We start from the raw sequence: 19131 nt of genomic DNA, 5'->3' as shown, positions 1-19131 counted from the left end.
GACGACTTCATTTGTATGCAGGGAACCTAGAGGGAAATATTCTATAATTTTGAAGCTCGAGTGGTATTCAGGGGATTATTTTTCCTATCCAAATTTCGGCCAAGAGAATTGTGCCATGACATGAAAAGAGGTTTATTTGGTTAAGTGTCGTTTGTTTACCAAAATATTCAAAAAATTATCGCTGATATTCGAGGTAGGCTATACAAAATATCAACAAATGGTGCAATTCTATTGGCTGAAATTTGGGTGGGAAAAATAATCATATAAATAAATTTTCAATATCAGAGAAAGGAGGATAAAGATAGACTAAAAAACGTTACGGTGATTCGCCAAATGTGGCGCGACCACCGGCGTATCACAATTTACCCTGTCATAATTTAATACCACGCAGGATGCTCGGAGTAGTACATAATATGCCGCGTGCTTTCAATTCCTTTCAGTTGTGCACTTGAAATACACCGGTGATCACTTATTTTTTACTCTGCAGAGTAACTTGTCATCGAAATCATTGTTACTTTTTCATCCAGAGTGAAACATTTTGGGGGAATTGAGGGCCAAGCTCACGTAATTTCACTTGAAAATCGATAATCAATATAGGCGTAGGTAAGTTACAGTCCCATCTGAATGAATGTAATGTCAACATTACAGTATTTAATCCGTTATCATTGAATCCGCGGAATAAATAACTTTTCTCATATCTTCAGCTCAATTAATTTTTCCTAGGTACGCGATAAGGAAGTAGCCTTATCATCGATGAATTCCTAAATTCCTCTAGTTCTTCAAAGTCTGGACTGTAATCATTGTAAATCTCGTGTAGAATAAATCAATCAATTCATCCATGAAGGCTAATTAATCGAGTGGAATACGCGAAAAGAAATTGCCAAAATCTTATTGCATGGGAATAGAAGCAAAATCATCGCATGTCCAGTAGAATAAACCAAAAGTTCTGAATAATGAAAAAATAATAATAATATTCCTGGAATGATTTTTTGTTTGGAAGAGGATATCTTTAAAGTTCAATGGGCAACGTGATTATTCTAGTGAATATCTCTGGAAATTGTACGACTATTTTTTCTTTGGGGAAAATTTGTTATCGTCTCACCTGATAGTTGTTATTCAACAATAGTTCAAATAGTTTACCCTCAGTGGTCAAACATCCTGGACTGATTAGAATAATTTCCAGAAATAAAACAGAATATTGTCTCTCCAAAATCAATGGGGATCCACGTCAAATATTGCATCAGCATGCAATCGATGCATTTAATTCTGTGTTTAACCTTCGGACCGATCGCAAGAAGAAAACAGTGAAACAGACTCATCCTCCAGAGTCCACGTAAATATTGGACATTGGAGATTAGTCTTGCATTTAAATAATCGTTAAATTATACGATTGAAAGAAAAAAAAGATCGACACGTAGAGCAAGAAAAGCATTAGCCAGGCCAGATAATATTTCGGTATATTGTCAAATTAATTTATAAAAAAATATTTCGAAATATTGGACGAAGACGCACCTGGCAAAATTTATTTTCATTTTGTTTTTATTTTTCCCTGACAAGACGAGTTTTGAAAATTCCATAGAATGAATGAGAAAATTTTCAAAACATTGAGATTAGAAATATATATTCCGCCAGTTTTATTCTCGGCCAGCGAGGACCTTCGGAATAACTCAATTTTTGGGGGAAAAATTGAGGGTGATCGTGTCTCGTTTTAACCGGTTCACATTTACCATCATCAAGGATAATATAAAAGCTGAATATTTGATGCGTTTATCAGCGATGATGAAAGGGGGGAGGTTGAAGTCAATAGCACAGAAGATAAACTGCCTAGTGCAATGGCAAGGCCGTCGCAGTCAAAATTTAAATGCCTATTGCGGTACAAAGTGTGTTTCTAAACGAAATTCAGTAAAAATCGTTGCTGACAGAGTGCGGAAAAAATTTGAAAAAAAATGGAGTAGCTACGTTTATGCACGCTTAATTTAATTAATTTATTTGTTAACATTTCCTACTGAAAAATGTCTGTTAAGAAATTTCTTTAAATTATTAAAGTCCAACGTCGAATAGAGCTAACTCTTTGACTGTTCATGTTCCTTACAATTCTATTCAAGTTTGTTAACAATTTACCCAACAAACCAGGATGCAAGTTTTTTATCGGCACGAGTAGTTCTATTTTTTATCATGACCATTATGATAATACATGAATAACTGACGGAGTCGTTGGTCTTGCGTGTTCAGTTTATTTTTCAAGAATGCGATAGTTGGAAATATCTATTTTTGTGTATTCAACTACCCAAAAATCCCACTCACGACAATAGCACATGCCCACTATTTCCAGGTCCTTTAAACCTTAAAAAGTCAATGACCTAAACTAAAATGTAGTGAAAAACCCAAACAAATACAAATGGTAGAGGAAAACGCGTCTTTTTCCAACTCCAATAATTGAAGAATGGCAGAGACAAAATGGGCTTTTTATGGTCAAATGAAAGATAATATTTCAAGCTACGAAATGAGTCTCCAGTCGATAAAATCTTATCGTTCAGTCCCTAAATATCCCCCCTCCCATTGGACTTTCGTCGCTGCACCTAAGCACTCGGGTAATTCTATTGAAGAGGAAATATTCATTTGAATGCCTGCGACCCAGCTGATTCCGGAATGCCCCCTGTACACACAGGTATACGACTACAAAACCCAATCACCGGCGCGTCGAACGCCAACAACTGTGCGTTCTAACGACACTAAAAACATTATTAGAAATTACATCAAACATCGCATCATTTCCGTAAGTTTTCTGACAATTTTTTCCTCTCCATCGATTTTTAAAAAATCAGAATCTCAGTGTTTTCCCCCTGTGATAACGGCATCATTTGTGCACGTGATTATTTTCCATACCACGTGTCAATGAAATATTATCACAGCTTCCTAATACAAACGCGCGCAACATAGTTCTCTGATTGTGAGCAGCTGGTTTGGATGGGGCTACGGGGATTCGTCGGTTTCAGGTGGTGCGAGCCTCGTCCGATTCTCTCCCATTGGCCCGCCTGAAATCCCCTGATGCCCCTGCGCAGGCCACGGGGTCCCGTACCACCCAGAATACAAATTTCTATTCAGTGCTTTTCCGGATTTTTTCCCGTTAACATCGACATCACAGCGTCACAGGAAAACTTATTTTTCACAACATGAAAATATTCATAGAATAGTCAATTCAAAATCAACAGCCAATCCGACACATTTTTACAGTGACAAGAATTTTTCAAAAACATAATACGGAAATTTTCGCGGGATGATAAATGGTGATACATGTGTATGTAATAAAGCGTGTACTGTTACATCACGTGTCGCTCGCGTGAGGCACTATCGTAATTCAACCATGTATATGGCTATTTAACTGAGAAAATAATCGCACATGCATTGAGATATCTTCCGGCATTCATTATTAATCATCAAAGTTGATTAATCCAGGCGAATGATAATTAATTTTCCCTTTGGGGATTTTCATTCACAGGTATTTATTGTTTTATTGTTTTACTAAAATAACTCTTTTTTTTTCAAATAATTATTTATTTACATTTTATAATCCGTGACTGCGTATGAAAATTCAGCGATGGAATATTGTATATTAATCGTTTATTTAACGATATTTCATGTTTTAATCCTTCAATTTATTTATTGGTGACGAGGAGTCAAATTATTAGTCAATAGTATTTTGATTGTTCAATCGAAAGAACAGAAAACGTTTTTTTCCATCTTTTAATAAATAAAGATTAGGTCGGCTAATAATTATTAAACAATCGTTATCACTTTGCATTATTTTTCTGAATTTTTCAAAGAAAAGTCAACGTAACTTTATCTTTTTAGTTAGCAAATGTATGTGTATCATTCTAGTGCTTCGTCATCAATTGATCTCTTTTGTTACTGCATATGTTAATGTAGATGCAGGTCTGCTATTTACTTGAGAATATGTAATTTAAAATAATATACAGTGCCTTGTGCTCTTATCGTTGAAAAGTAGTGAAATTTTTCCTCAATATTAATTTGTTTTTTTCATTCGTTGTTAGCTAATATTGAATTATGAGATTATTATTCAATTCAATTTTTATATGTTGTTTTAAAAATTTGAAATATTGTTTGGTACACGTCTGGAAGTCTCATGGTGGGGGATAAGCGGGGGCTTCGTGCGATATTAGAACGCCATAATGGAACACGCCGGTACACGTGTACCACTCAAAGTCGGGAGGAGTGGGGGAGCGTGAGACAAAGCAGAGGGTTAATACTAAACATCAAAATTTGATTGCAAATGTTTCAATATTACTATTATTTTATTCTTCCTTTCAATTTAAAAAACGTTAATCAGTGCGATAACAACAGCCTTGATAAAGTTCTAGAATTTTCATTCCTGACATATTTGAAATTAGTTGGGTTCTTTTACAATAATTAATAATATAATTGATGGAATATTCAGGTACTTGTGCAATAATCGAATAGGACTAGGGACAGTAATAGATAGATGCTACACGTCTCAAATTTCTCCAATGCATTAGTTCAATAATTTGGAAATTTGTCACGTTGGCCCCAAGGTCATTAGCCAGGGTCGTTAACGCGAAGAAAATATTTTAGTTGCAATTACACAGGATAGGACGTTTTTTAATGACATATGAAGGGTGTGGCCAGTGGTGAGAATCTGGATACAATATTTTATTAATTGATTTCATTGGTTTTTAGAAATTTTCAAGCCTCTGGCTCAACAATGAATGAATTAATTTCATCTGCAGTTATAGACTTATTATCAAATGTAAATTTATAATTTTCATTATCAAACTTAATACTGTATGCGAATGCACGGTAAAATCCACCAACAGGCCAATTTAAGCTCCACCAAATGCTTTTTCATTACCTCGTGCGTGAGAGGGAAGTGGACTAGTGAATGAAAGGGTCGTTGATAACAAGAGAGGCCTAATGAGATGGGAGGAAGGAACCCTATCTCCCGGCTACGTGAGTCTGCGCTCTCACTAGCCCACAGGATCTGCTCTGGCAGTCGATAGGTCGTCATCGCGAAGGACTGATTGTTGTTAGAGCCCCATAGACACAAAATCCAAAATCGAAAAATTAATTTTTTTTAATTATCACCGAACGCTTAATTGCACATTTTAGTCGGACGCGTTCTTTTCGCTCCTGTTTTATTTTTTTTTTTTTTAATATTATGCGGAATTTTCGTGTTACAATGTGACATCTTGTTGTCAAGGTCGTGGACAACTTCCAGAAGTCTCCAGTGGACATTACGTGCCTCCACGTAATCTATGAGTTTCGTTGGATAATATTCATTGCGTGACATTTGGCAACTTTTATAATTCAATCATTGCTTTGATGCTGATACCGGAAAAATTTTGCATCTCAAAATCATTATTTTTTTGCGATGAGAGGGAGATTTATTGCGTCGTAAGATCAAGTGATTCGTGCGATATTGGATTACGATGAAAAAATATTCTGGTGTGCGTGAAATTTATTCCTAATTTAATTTTCAGAATTACAATATTCTACGAAATTGAATAATTAGTTTTTGTAGATCTTCAAGCATTTTATTATTGTTCTTGTTTATGTTTTGGATTTTTCGGGTGATATGCACGTGCCCTGAGTGTTCCAACGCGATTGGCAAAATACATTAACATTTTTTAAATGTCTTCTTGGTCATCGATAATTGATGATGGGTTATGAGAATCTTCGCTATATCGTTAATTCTCTAATCACGACTATTTTTTAAGATGATAGATAATCATTATGTAAAATGACAATTATGATGCACGTGAAATTTATCTATTTATGCATCGCAGGCACGTGCAATGTATATTCATAGACGATTATGAAAATCCGTTACCCCTTTTTCATAAAGACCTACTCATTTCTAATTAACCACGCCTTATTAGAATCTCTATGTTAATTGCGCCGATAAATACGTCACACGGAAAGTTATATCGTATTACATGCGCCCATTTCTGAATTAATTTCATCAGGATTTTGAGTAAATATTTTTTTTTTAGTATCACGTCGACCTGAAAATCTAAAATTTCTCTAAAGCAAATAACCCCTCACCAAGAATGTTAAAAATTTAATTTATTTCATTGAAAGTGTAAGAGGAACTTCCCAAGAGTATTCTAAATGTTCTGCTTTAAGCATTACTTATATCTATCCCTTCCGCCACATTGTGGCGTGATGCAGTGATTTCACACTTCGCAGATCGTGACAACTGTCCACAACTATCTCAGAACCCTCTGATAAATCATGAACTTGAAATTATCTCCATTGCATAACAATTATTAAAAATTTCCGGGATCACGCTGAAAGAAAGTGAAAATTCATGATACTCTTGATTCCTCATATCAGAATTTTATTGCTACGCCTTCTCGGTTACTTAAACCAATTGCCATTGATTTATTTTCCAGTGAGCAGTATTGCACGACAGCAGAATGGCACCTAATGTAACATCTGCACCAACGGGTGTACATTATCAGAATGGAATCAGTGAATCAAATTCGGTGGATGGTAAACCTAAGGCACCGTATCAACGCAAAATTGTTTGGTTTAATGTAACTGTTTTCGTTGTACTTCACGTTGCTGCAATTTATGGACTTTATCTGGCATTCACATCAGCCAAAATTGCCACGATAGTTTTTGGTAAGTTGAATAATTCATTTATTCTTACAAGTGAACTCGCTGCTTTTTCAAACTCTGATGAATCCTAATTTTTTTCTAAATTCATCGTCTAATGTTAGTAATTGTTGAGTCGATTGAGATGGAATTGTACACGAAGGTGTACCTCCTGATAGAAATTATCTACTAAACTTGCAAATCTCACTTATATTTGTGAAGGTATTGAGGATTGAAAATGCCCCCTTTTACTTTTGATTAATTAAATCAACCCCAAATCACCGGTCAAGGTCACATTCAACAGGCATGCAAGGGCCTGAGGAATTATTTTCAAGCAACTTGTTGAGGTCTGGCGTAACGCCAGTGTCACTAACTCATGGAACTTCTAATATTCGATCTTGTAAATAATTTCTGTCAATTTTTTTTTTCAACAGCTTATTTTCTGTACGTATGTACTGGACTTGGAATAACCGCTGGTGCCCACAGACTTTGGTCTCACCGTTCCTACAAAGCCAATTTTCCCCTTCGATGTATTCTCATGGTGTTCAACACAATCGCATTCCAAAATTCGATATACGAGTGGTCCAGGGATCATCGAGTGCATCACAAGTACAGTGAGACTAACGCTGATCCTCACAATGCCACTAGAGGATTCTTCTTCGCACACGTTGGATGGCTCCTCTGTAAGAAGCATCCTGATGTCAAGGACAAAGGAAAAGGTGTGGATATGAGTGATCTCATGAGAGATCCTGTTGTCGCTTTTCAAAGGAGACACTATCTAGTGCTAATGCCTTTCATGGCATTCGTTCTTCCAACAATAATTCCAGTTCACTTTTGGAATGAGACGTGGACCAACTCATTCTTTGTCGCAACACTATTCCGTTACGCGTTCACCCTCAACATGACGTGGCTAGTCAACTCAGCTGCGCACATATTCGGTGGTAAACCATACGACAGGTAAGAAATATTTTCCATCAAGTGGTCATATAACTTGGAGGACAGTTACCATCGGAGTAGAAATATCAGTGGAATTAAAAAAACATTGAGTTTCATGTAAAAAATAATAGGGTTCATGATTTAGGGGGAAATAGTTGTGGCATTTTATATTTTTTTTAGTGGAAACCAATGGAAATCGATGAGTTTGGAATAAAAGTGAGATAAAAGTTTGAAAGTGTAATGGAATCGTCTCGGAACTTTTCAAATTATCAGATCTTTCGGACAGAGAGTCAATAGAAAATCTATAATTTATTTTTGATGACCAAATTTTCGGAAAATTTGACATAAATTAAACGTGATAAAAAGTTCTCTAAAAATTTCACTCCAGAAAAAAGTGAAATGAAAATTTTTGACCGGAAATTGATGAACATTCCTCCAAGTAGCACAGCCACTCAGTCCCTCTCTGCATAAATTCCCTTTCCCAATCATCAATTAACTTAATAAATCAACTTCAGATTTATCAACCCCGCGGAGAACGTCTCTGTAGCAGTGGGCGCACTGGGCGAAGGCTGGCACAACTACCACCACGTCTTCCCCTGGGATTACAAAGCAGCTGAGCTGGGCAACTACAGGCTCAACTTCACAACAGCTTTCATCGACTTGTTCGCCAAAATCGGCTGGGCATACGATCTTAAACGCGTCTCATCGGAGATAATTGCACAGCGAGTGAAGAGAACGGGTGACGGTAGCCACGAGGTGTGGGGTTGGGGAGACAAAGATCAACCGAGTGAGGAACGAGAGGCCGCTATTATCGAATATCAGGTGGACGATAATACCTCCACATCGATTGTACATTAGTTCAATTAAGTTTCCCAAAAATTTCATATCTTCACAGATTAATGATTATTATTGACATCATTACACGAGTCTAAGTTCCGATGTTACACGCGAGACGAGAGTCACCCCGCATCGAGCCTCTTCTACCTATTTATAATTATCTTTAATCGCGTATTGCTTATTGGCAATTTTGTTTTTGTAATGGTAGAGTTTTGAAGGCACTTGGCAGTTTAAACTGTAATTATTCTTATTATTATGCAACTCCTGGGATATTTTTCTTCTTGAACAACGTCTGAATATTTTTTTCCCACATCACCGTCCAGACCAGCAATGGGGGGTCGCATTATTTCGACTGAATGAATTTAAAATGAGAGTTTGCATGACAGATGAGACGAACTGATTGAATGATTGTGAGGTTTGCGACTTCGTGCTGGTCGCGAATTCTGGAAGAACTTGATGCTAGAGGATCGCTGAGTTTACTTAGGCCAACGGCTTTGACATGTGTTACAGTATAACGTGAATTAAAGACAAATTAAGAATACATACTCTTATGATCGATCAAGTGAATATATGAAACAATATGAAATAAAGAGTGATTTAAGTTTAATAAATAGAAAATAAAATTATATTTTTAAAGAAACTATTCATTAATCAATGCATCTACCTCTTCATTCCTGCTATCAACTCCATCTGAAGGTGTAAAATAAATATATTTGTCAATGTGGAATGATAATGTATTATCTCTCTACGATTTTTCTACATTTTTATGGACGTTTTCATTGAAATGATCGTGATGATGTTACAGTGGCAAAATAAATACACTTTAATGCAAACTAATTGTCCTAGATTGTAAGCTAGTTAATGTGTAGCATTAAAATCGTTTGATGTCACCATCAGTGGTGGTAATGAAGATTGATTTTGGCAGTTTCGTATTCAGCGCCTTCTTTGAGTTCATCTAGAATTTCAGAAGTTGTTTTTTTACTTGTTGCTGCTTTGTACAGGGCATTTCTCACGAGATCACTCGACGAAGTCTTCAGATTATTAATCAATCCAAGTTCGTTCAAACATTTTATTGTAAAACTTGTTGCCCCTGTATCGTAACCACCGAATTCATCGGTTCTCCAGTCCCAGGGTAGGAGATAGTGGTAATTTAACCAGAATGATCTATTGAGTAAAAATACTAGATTGTCGTCTGGTGGATATCTAGAAAAAAAAGTCATCACAATTATGGCATTCAGGATATTTATTCGGGATTAAATGCACATGACAACTTTATAGCTGGGTGTATATTCCCTCTTTGTCAATTGCTACGGTACCATGACTCCTCGGTCGATAGATAAATACTTTAAATATTAATGAATAGGTATCAAATACTGATATTAACTTGTCTGTTAACTTCAGTCCCCAGATGTGCATTGCACTGTTCACTAGGAATGAGATGTTCATCAGAATCGCTAGCCGCAGAAATCCGAGGACAAATACTGAATTTGTTATTGATTCACCCCAGTATTCCGCCGGAGCATTTATTGGCAGGAGGAGACCAATCACGATGAACAGGACCCAATAGAACCTGCAGTAATTATTAAGAATATATTGTCAGTCGTGGAGATCGAAGGCAGAATTAAGTTTGTCATGGTCAAGGATCTTTGAATTTTTAATGACAATTTTGAGATGAATCGAAATTCCATGTTAGAGACTTATAAGTGTCTGAAGAACGTCCCCAAGAGAGACGTAAAATTTAGATATTAATTTTTTTCGTGATCATACTTTCTCTGAACCCAGAGTATTTTATCAGACTCGATGTCCCTCATGTCAATCTGCTTGGCCGTCTGCTCGTAATTCTCTGGGTTGCTCATGAGATTCGTCATGAGGTGACTGTAAAGAAAACCTTTGTTGTGGTTGTAGGGGTCCCTTTCCGTTCCATAAAACTTATGGTGAATTCTGTGAGCGAGAACCCAGTCGTAGATTGGTCCCTGTGGACATGAGAATTTAATGGGGAGTGAGGAAGACTTCAAACTCTCCATCAAATTCTTTTTTACTATCGCGCAATATTTTTCAGGTTTAAAATCCCGGACATAAAATACCTGTCATGGTTCGAATATTTGATTATAAAAAGCCATTAACATCTAAATTCATAATTAACAATAATTTCATATCCTTCGGAATTGAGAGTTCAGTGAAATAATCCCATCAATTTTTGCGAAGTAATATTTTTTCCTACTCACAACACCAGCCAGAGTGTGAAAAATCATGAACCACAGTTTTGTGAACCAATGGGCCTCAAAAGACTGATGGGCCCAGTGACGATGGGCTCCCACTGTTATCCCCAGTGACCCCATTAACACCACGAAAACTCCTACAAAATATTTTCATCATAATCTTCTGCGTTATTTCTCATTAACAATAATTTGTTTTTTACCGAAAAATAAAGTGGGCCACGTGGCGTCAGCTACTTTGTAAAGGCCGTAAGTCCCCAATATGTAAAGGTGAATATACCAGAGCACATAGATCCACTGGGTGTCGCGCTTATCCGCCAATTTCTTCTCCATTTTTTTTGGCTTTACTGCACACACTGCACTAGGTCTTACCTGCACTCGGAACTGAGGTCTGGGGGAGACTGGTGAAGTTACTGGTCATTATTTTTCGAATTCTCATTGACCCCAGTCAGGACCCTTACGAATTTCATTAAATTTAAAATGGATGACTTTGTAAGTATCATTTCCTCTTCGTATTCTGATTTCAGTGAATTAATGGAGGGGGATCTGATGGGTCTGGTTTGGAAGATTGTTGTAGAGATACTTAACGTATAATTATTGCTATAATTTACGAAAAATAATGATTATTATTGTTGTAAATAGCTGTCGGTAAATTATTACCACTTCATGCACTGAGAACATTTTTTTTTCATCAAGTATTTATTTTTTTGAGAGAAGTCTTTATTTTTGTAAAACACGATTTAAAGTTTAACTTACCTTAAATCGGCAATTCACTCTGCCAATATTAACATAGAATTTTTGAAAAATTTTCATCTCGTCCTTCTCACTTTCACATAATTTTCTCATCTCGGAAAAAAAGTTGAAATGATTTATTCATTCATCTGCATAGAATAGTGCAAAAAACATGAATAATTAAATAAAGCACCAGACATTCTTCTACTTTAGCCGCAGGAAACAAAAATAAATGAATTAAAATGTGCATTTCAAACCTAAAGTAACTATCAAAAATAGTTTTCTCTCGTGTCAGAATAAATTACGTTCCAGTGACGTGACATTCAATGACAGCCAAGAGAAAAGGTTAATGAACCGGAATACTAATGAACACTCAGAATAACCATGCTTGAAGAATCACACAATTTTTAATCATAAAAATGAAAATACAAAGGTACCTCCTAAAAATGAATAATTCTCATTCTGAACACCTATGAAAGTTAATACTGATGCTCCAGTAAGTACAATAATTTCAAACTGAACACGAAATTAACGAAACAAATTGTATAGTTAGAAGAAAAAAAATTATGATCAAAAAAATTATAATATAAAAATTTCAATTGGCCCACACTATATTTAAAAAATATATAAAATATATGTCTCATATGTATTTTTATGTATTCTCAATGTTTGTAAAATGTAGCATTGGCAGAATATTCTATATCTTTTAAATATCTTTTTAATGGGCCTCGGGATTTTTATGAATTAATGGCACTTGGAATCTTTCATCCTCTCCAACTCGTGAACCTCCTCTTGGAGTATGTCAGTGTCACCGTATCCCCAAACACTCGGTACGTGAGATCCATCGCCGGATCTCATCGCCCTCCTCCGCACCATTTCCGGTAATACGTACTTACGATCATAGGCCCATCCGATGTGCGCAAATGCGTCGATAAAACAAGTCGTTATGTTCAATGAGTAATCACCCAACTCACCGGTTTTGTAATCCCATGGAAATACGTGATGATAATTATGCCAACCTTCGCCCAGTGCTGCTATCGATACCGCAATATTCTCTACTGGAGAAATGTATCTGGAAGAAATTTCATTCACTAATTTGTGCCGTTACGTAATAGTGGTTTTTTAATTTGTGAAGAATTCCGTCGTTGAATGATGAAATAGAAAAAAATAATCTTGTTTGGCTGATCTTTTTGAAATGTCGTCACACCTGGTGGAGACAGAGAAAATCTAATTTGGATATTTAGTGGGAGCATTTTTCAGAGTTTTTTAACTATCTGAATGGAAGAAAAGTTGCAAAATTTATAATCCGAGATTTTTAATATACAATTTCACGAATCAGAAATGTCTGGAAATTTAAAGGAGATAGAGGAATTTATGTTGCGATATATTTACTGGAGATTTCAAGAGGTCAAAAAAATATTTGACTAAAAAAAGGGGGGGTATATTTCAAAGAGGAAATAATTACGCAAGAAATCAATTTTCTAGAAACATTCAAGTGCTGATACCACATATTTCATTGAGAGAAACGTGAATTCCTCTGCAAAATTTCCAAAAAATCCCTAGAAGTTGCTTCGTATCACGATTTTTTAAGAAAATTGCTCTCACTGCATAAAGCCAATCAACTTCTCAGTTTAAAAAACACTATTTTCTAGAATTCTATCGAAAACCTCATATCTAATCTCAAAATGTCTCAGCAAATCCAAATGACATGAAAGAAAATCATTCGATAAAAATTATCACGAGGAAGTAATCCTGCTTACTTGTCATACGGCCTCTGACCCCACATATGGGCGACACTATTAACGAAGAATGCGATATTGAGTGTAACGCAGAAGCGAAAATTAAAGTTGACCCAGAACGATGTCCACAGGGTTTCATTCCAGAAGTACCAGGGTACCCAAACGGGCAAGCCAATGGCAAGAAGAGCAAAAAGTGGAATATAATATTTTTTCTGCCACATGACAATTCCATCAGCCTCCAGATCGCTCATGTCAACAGCCGCACGTTTCTCCTCGACATCGGGATGGGGAGTTGTAAAGAGCCAACCAACGTGGGCGAAAAAGAAACCACGTTTTGCATTGTGCGGGTCAGCATCAGTCTCACTGTATTTGTGGTGGACCCTGTGGTCTAGAGCCCATGCGTACGCGTGCCTCTGTTAGAAATAATGGATAATAGATTCTTAGTAAGTTTTATCTCTGGAAAATTAACTACACACGTGACGTGAATGTAATTGAACGATTTAGCAGATTCAAGAGGAAATTCTAATGAAGTTCTATTGAAGTTTCATTTTATTCTAAAAACTTATTGGGTATCCATGCCTTCTGAATTTTCATGAATAAATAATATCTGAAGTACCGACTGTTATGGTTGGGCGAGTGGGGCGATTCCCTGGATTTAGTACTTGGATGGGTGACCACTTAGGAACACCAGGCATTCGCTCAAAAAATTACTGTCCAGAAGGCACGAGTGTGGAGACCCAGTATACCCTTCAAGTCAGTGTGACAGAAGGGTATATTAGGACCCTGCACTACCAGCCAACTGTACAGTAGAGGTTTTTCTATGGTTTCTCTCGACTCCTGTGTAAATGCAGTACAGTGGGGGTCTCATGCCGTAAAAGTTGGTCCCACATGACACCGCAGGGAAAGGAGAGGCAAGAAAACGAAGGGTAAAAATGAGGAGCCAAGAAGGTCTAAAGGCAATGAGTCAGAGAGGCAGGAGTCGATGTAAAACGAAGAAGACATTTGTACCATCAAAGGAATAAGGAATGATGTCTGAAGTATTTCCCAACAATGTCAAAATGGATAATCTTCAGTAGAATCGACAGAAATAGAACTTTCTGATAGAAATTCAATAGAACTCCACTGGCACGTTCAATCAGTAACAATAAAAATTTCATAGACTTTCTTGTGTTCAGCTAGACTTTTTCTACAATTTTTTCATGCGTGATGTGGTGAAGTGTTTGAGGTACCTGCCCTGTTATCGTAAATAACAAAACGAGAATCAGTCGCAGGGGCCACGTAGCTTTGTACGATCGGTGAGACCACAATCTATGAGCTCCAGCAGTAATTCCAAAGCCAGATATGTAGATTGTTAAGAAAGCTGAAAAATAGAAAATAGAGGGATACAATCTCACGTGTTCCCGACGAAATGCGAGCGATTTATCACGACTATTGACTGAATCCTCTGACTATGATAAGACGAAGTCACGTAATCGTAGACTCATTTCATTTTTATAATAAAAATTTCTCCTGCAGATTGATTTCTTCATTTACCTTCGATGGGACCGTTGGTGAGATGGCATTGACTGGTTTGTTCATTAGCATATCGCGATCCAATGACACAAAATATACAAAATAAATGTTTGACAAAAGGTACACAAATGAAAGAGAAAAATAAAATGCCCAGTAAATTATCATCTTCATCATCGAATAAAAGGAAAATTTCACCTGCAGGAAAGGTCAGACATGAAGTTCGTGTCCTCCAGGAGTGGCTTTACCCGAACTTGACATGAATGTCCCGTCAAGGGACAATAGATAACCGCGGTATCGCTCTTATCATACCCTGAAGAACCATAAACCAGTGATGTTTGTTCTACATTCCAAACGTACCCCAGAGTGTTGTGAGCCACTTGGCCTCTGTGAAAATTAAATAAAGTCCATATCCACAGCCTGCATGTATGAAAATTTGAACCACCAGATCCGGCCACTTGATAGCAGGTTTGTACATTTTCATCTCCTCACCCCCATCACAGTGATTTTTTACATTAACAACGTCATTCTTCGTCACTCCGTCTCTCGAATTGGGTGCCATTCTGGATCCTTTTGCTTGTCGTAATTCACTAAAATTGTCAAAAATTATTTCTACACAGTAAAAGAGTGATGAAATGAGTTTTCTCCAGTTGACCCTTCACTTGTGAATTTTCCGTCAATAAAATCAATCATCGGGAACAATAATGACTGGAATAATCGACCCATAGAAATATGTATTCACCGTTTAAATAGTTACGCAACCTTTTCTCCTCCAGTACTTGATTAACTTTCATAACAAACCACTAGCAATGACAGAGATGACCCCTTTAATGCAGCGGTCAATGTTCCACTGAAGGAATACACAATATTTTTATGACGACAATAGAAAAAAACATCAACCGAAAACCTTGACTGAATTGTCATACCGTCCAATAGGGTACTCCCAGAATTTTCCCGAACACTAGTCATTTTGCCCGTCATTTATGATTCATGAGAGAATGTAGATTGATAAAAATCGATAGAGAGTAAAAAAACGGGACACAACAGCTCGATTTACCAAATTTTCAAGTTGAAAAAAAATGTTCTATTGGAATTATTGTATTTAATTGTTCTAGGCACGGAAGAGTCGATTTTTCAGCTGATTAATAACAGGATGCAGTCTAAACCGGGCGAACGCATCAACAGCGGCATAAAATCATTTTTAAAAAAGTTATGACGCATACACTGATGCAACTATTAAAAGTGCTGCAGATACCGCCTACTTACGTTGCGTCGTGAGAAAAATTCATGACTTGATGGATACTTTTCTCTATTTCACGTTTTTTTTTTATCTATTCGTTCTCTATTTTGCCTTATTTGTTTTATCTCAAAAATCAGTTCAACTAGAATACTAACGGAATGCATGGCTCTTATATTCAATTTTATTATCTAATATTTCCACACCTGCAAGTATGACTCAGTTATCGCGCAGGTGCCATTCCTATTATCTATATTTTTTTGATTCGCAGTGAAGAATCGCGATGAAAATTCCCGTGTCTTTCATTCTTCTAGGCTCTCGTGTTATTGGTGTTCCTATTTGATTGATCGATTTATTGAGTTATTTATCGGTGTCAATGTCGGCATTAGTGGTGGGTGAGAAGATTAATGGGGGTGATGAGATTTCTAGATGAATTATTTGTGGTACGAGGGGGTAAAGTTAATTAACTGTTGGCGAGTGTTGGAAAATTCGGAAAATTTCTTTGTCACTTTGAAAAATTATATATTCCTCGATTAGTAGATAAAAAAAGACATAAAATATTTTTTATGTATGTTCTTTATATATTATATGACTTTTTTCATACGATAATGGTTGAACTGTAGGAGAAATCAATGTAAGAAAAATATATTTTGTTGAAAAATTAAGGAGAATTTTTTGCTCCTTGCAACTGATAATTAATTTATAACTGTGACTCATAAATTGAAAAAATATGAATTCACGAGTAGAAAATAATTGAACTTCATCGATAAAGTATGAAAGATACTTCACAGTCAATTCCAATAACATACATCGATTTAAATTGCAAAAAAAAAAATTAGTGACAGAATTTTCCGCGAAATTATTGCGCAATACGATGAAAATAAATATTTCCCAGAGGACAACCATATCATGCGAGAGATGCCAATGGAATCGTTGTAGTAGGGACAAGGCCGTTTTCGGGAAAATTCTGGAAGCCACGAGGAATTGAGGAGTTTTCCCTCTTTTCAATTTTCCTACAGAAACTTAATTTATTGCTTCCACTTACCTTTTGAATAACTTTTGATTGCACATGAGAATTAACCAATCATTCGTTCATATTCCTTGGAGTATATTGTCAGCTTAAAATGAAAAACTTGAAACACACTTGTCTATTTTCATTCCTCACACTGCATAGGAAATTATGGGAGAACTAGGTTCGAATGACAACGGATCCCCTGAATTCAACTAGCTGAGTTAGTTTTGTTTAGACTTCGTAAAACTCCCGCACCGTTACGTGCATACGCCGGCACTTCCGTCGTTCCTTACAAATTCCTATTTTCCCGGGACTGCGTTTGCGCACTCAAAAATCGATAGAAACGTCGATTTTTAGCGCATATGACGCGAGATAACCAGTCAATAATTGGAAATTTTCCATCATTTTCAAATAATATTTAAAAGCGCGTAAAAAACAAGAATAAATGAAGAAGGAAAAGTCAATGAAGAACGTAATTACCCGCGGTAGGTACTACCGATCGCTTTATTATCGATCACCGATTTGCAGCACTTCCCAACTGGAAAGAATGAGTCCAGATGAGCGGCAATTACCATTCTCTCAACGTAATCAATAAAATTTCCCGATACTTATCGATAATGTAGTTAATCTTTTCAACCACTTGTGCGTAAAATAAAATTTACACACGTCCGGCAGACATTGGGATTGAAAATAAACTTCGAAATTAGTGAGAAAAGTGTTTTTCAACAGTTTGAAGGACAGGGGGCCTTCGAAAGGGCTCTAAACCTTTCATTCGTTCAAAAAAATATTTTTTCAAAATAAAAAAATTATGTTCAACCATTTCAATCAGTTCTTATAAATAAAAAAATTCGAAATGAATATATATATATTCATGTAACATGTAATTTAAATGTATTCGTAAATTGTGAGAAACACTTGGATGTTCTTAAGATTGTTAGTAACCACTTCAATTCCAAACATTGGCGATGTCTAAACCAGTGTCTTTACTCATTAATATTTACACTTAAAAGAACCTATTAATACGTCCCAGTCAGCAAATGCCTCGGGGAGATGTTGAATTGAGGTCCAATTTGAACGGCACAAACTGCGAGGGGAAATGTAGGTAATACACTCCCTCCTGAATATCCAAGTTCTCTCCAAATCGTGAGGATGCGACCGAAGGTCAAGTTTACGAGTATCATTATCATTATAACACACTTGTCGTTAGAAAGTCGTCACAGTACTTCGTCTTACGATTAACACAGGAGTAGAGAAGACCCTTTAAGTCACTTGAAATGCGATAATGAAAAACGAATGGGTTTTTTTTTTATTTCGTAACCGCTAAATTACTTCATCAGCATGTGAATTGGTTCATATGCATAATTAGCCCTAAAAGCGGCAAAATGCTTCTTTAGAAACACACCGCCAGGGGAAAGTTGTGTTTGATTGTTCCTGACGAAACGACATACTATTATTTAGAGAAGTAAGATTTCCATAGAAATTTTGAGAATAAAAAAATGAATAAAAATTAATGGAAAGTTTGGGAACGATGAATGAATAGTGTAGATAAATAGGAATTTTTGATACGAGTGGAGAACAGTATTTTTTGACTTCTCGAAGGGCTGTAACAGGAGATAAGGTGAGGGATATGGTCCCGATGACAAAAAGTATTAAATTATAAAATATTAAAGTATTAAAATATTGTGAAATATTAAAATAACAATAACCGAAATTTTAGAACAAATGAAAGCTCTGATTACCGAAGGAAAGAATCAACGTTATGTGTTCTCGTTCAGGTGCTCCTAAGTTTTTTAACTGAACTACTTAAATTTTTTGGTATTTGTCGTTATTCGTGGGTAAAAACTGTAGTTGTAATTGGCTTGTTAATGGGAATTCCTGATCAATAACACCTCAATTGTCTAGAGCCTCGATAGCGCTGGACTATTTTGTGAGTGAAAGGTAAGATAAAAACCGTCATCTTCAGTCCTCAATATCTGGAGAACAAATGATGCGATTTGGATGCGTCACAATTCATTTTGAAGGTGGAAAATGTATCTTGGAATTGAAAAAAAAAATCAAGGAATTTCACTCTGCATTTCTTAAATTATTGAAGATAAAAAACGATAATTTAACATCTCGCGAGAAATATAGGTGCAATCTTCATTTACCTTAAGAACTCAGAGATAAATATCAAAGTCACTGTCAATAATAATACCGGTGATGAAATACTGTCAAAAATGATCGTTTGAAAGTAATTATTCCAGCTGACTAAAGACTTTTAATTCATTCCTGCTTATA

At 36.1% G+C, this 19131-nt stretch overlaps 3 protein-coding genes across 8 annotated transcripts; 1 reads left to right on the top strand and 2 right to left on the bottom strand.

Moving 5' to 3' along the window:
• The first annotated feature begins 436 nt into the window (after positions 1-436).
• Positions 437-9049, top strand: LOC135162989 (acyl-CoA Delta-9 desaturase-like). Of its 3 annotated transcripts, none has more exons than XM_064122037.1 (4): positions 437-603; positions 6432-6663; positions 7071-7593; positions 8088-9049. In XM_064122037.1, exons 2-4 carry the CDS (start codon positions 6456-6458, stop codon positions 8428-8430), a joined length of 1074 nt encoding a protein of 357 aa, XP_063978107.1. In that variant the 5' UTR covers positions 437-603; positions 6432-6455; the 3' UTR covers positions 8431-9049. The 3 variants fall into 3 exon arrangements, with proteins under 3 accessions (XP_063978107.1, XP_063978108.1, XP_063978105.1); XM_064122038.1 differs by lacking the exon at positions 437-603 and adding an exon at positions 2638-2776; XM_064122035.1 differs by lacking the exon at positions 437-603 and adding an exon at positions 3100-3499.
• A 51-nt stretch (positions 9050-9100) lies between these two features.
• On the bottom strand, positions 9101-11336 carry LOC135162990 (acyl-CoA Delta-12 desaturase). The gene is made up of 5 exons (XM_064122039.1): positions 10829-11336; positions 10635-10765; positions 10177-10382; positions 9794-9979; positions 9101-9612 (listed from the first exon to the last, which is right to left on the bottom strand). Exons 1-5 carry the CDS (start codon positions 10956-10958, stop codon positions 9303-9305), a joined length of 963 nt encoding a protein of 320 aa, XP_063978109.1. The 5' UTR covers positions 10959-11336; the 3' UTR covers positions 9101-9302.
• A 404-nt stretch (positions 11337-11740) lies between these two features.
• On the bottom strand, positions 11741-17116 carry LOC135162988 (acyl-CoA Delta-9 desaturase). Of its 4 annotated transcripts, XM_064122031.1 has the most exons (6): positions 16888-17116; positions 15368-15455; positions 14966-15195; positions 14326-14456; positions 13118-13509; positions 11741-12429 (listed from the first exon to the last, which is right to left on the bottom strand). In XM_064122031.1, exons 2-6 carry the CDS (start codon positions 15397-15399, stop codon positions 12102-12104), a joined length of 1113 nt encoding a protein of 370 aa, XP_063978101.1. In that variant the 5' UTR covers positions 15400-15455; positions 16888-17116; the 3' UTR covers positions 11741-12101. The 4 variants fall into 4 exon arrangements, with proteins under 4 accessions (XP_063978101.1, XP_063978102.1, XP_063978103.1 ...); XM_064122032.1 differs by lacking the exon at positions 15368-15455 and having other exon boundaries at positions 16888-17114; XM_064122033.1 differs by lacking the exons at positions 15368-15455; positions 16888-17116 and adding an exon at positions 15872-16130.
• Between the last annotated feature and the right edge of the window lie 2015 nt (positions 17117-19131).

Source organism: Diachasmimorpha longicaudata, chromosome 5 (genome assembly GCF_034640455.1).
Source record: "Diachasmimorpha longicaudata isolate KC_UGA_2023 chromosome 5, iyDiaLong2, whole genome shotgun sequence".
NCBI classification, from domain to species: Eukaryota; Metazoa; Arthropoda; class Insecta; order Hymenoptera; family Braconidae; genus Diachasmimorpha; species Diachasmimorpha longicaudata.
This window is presented reverse-complemented; position numbering and strand designations above follow the sequence as displayed.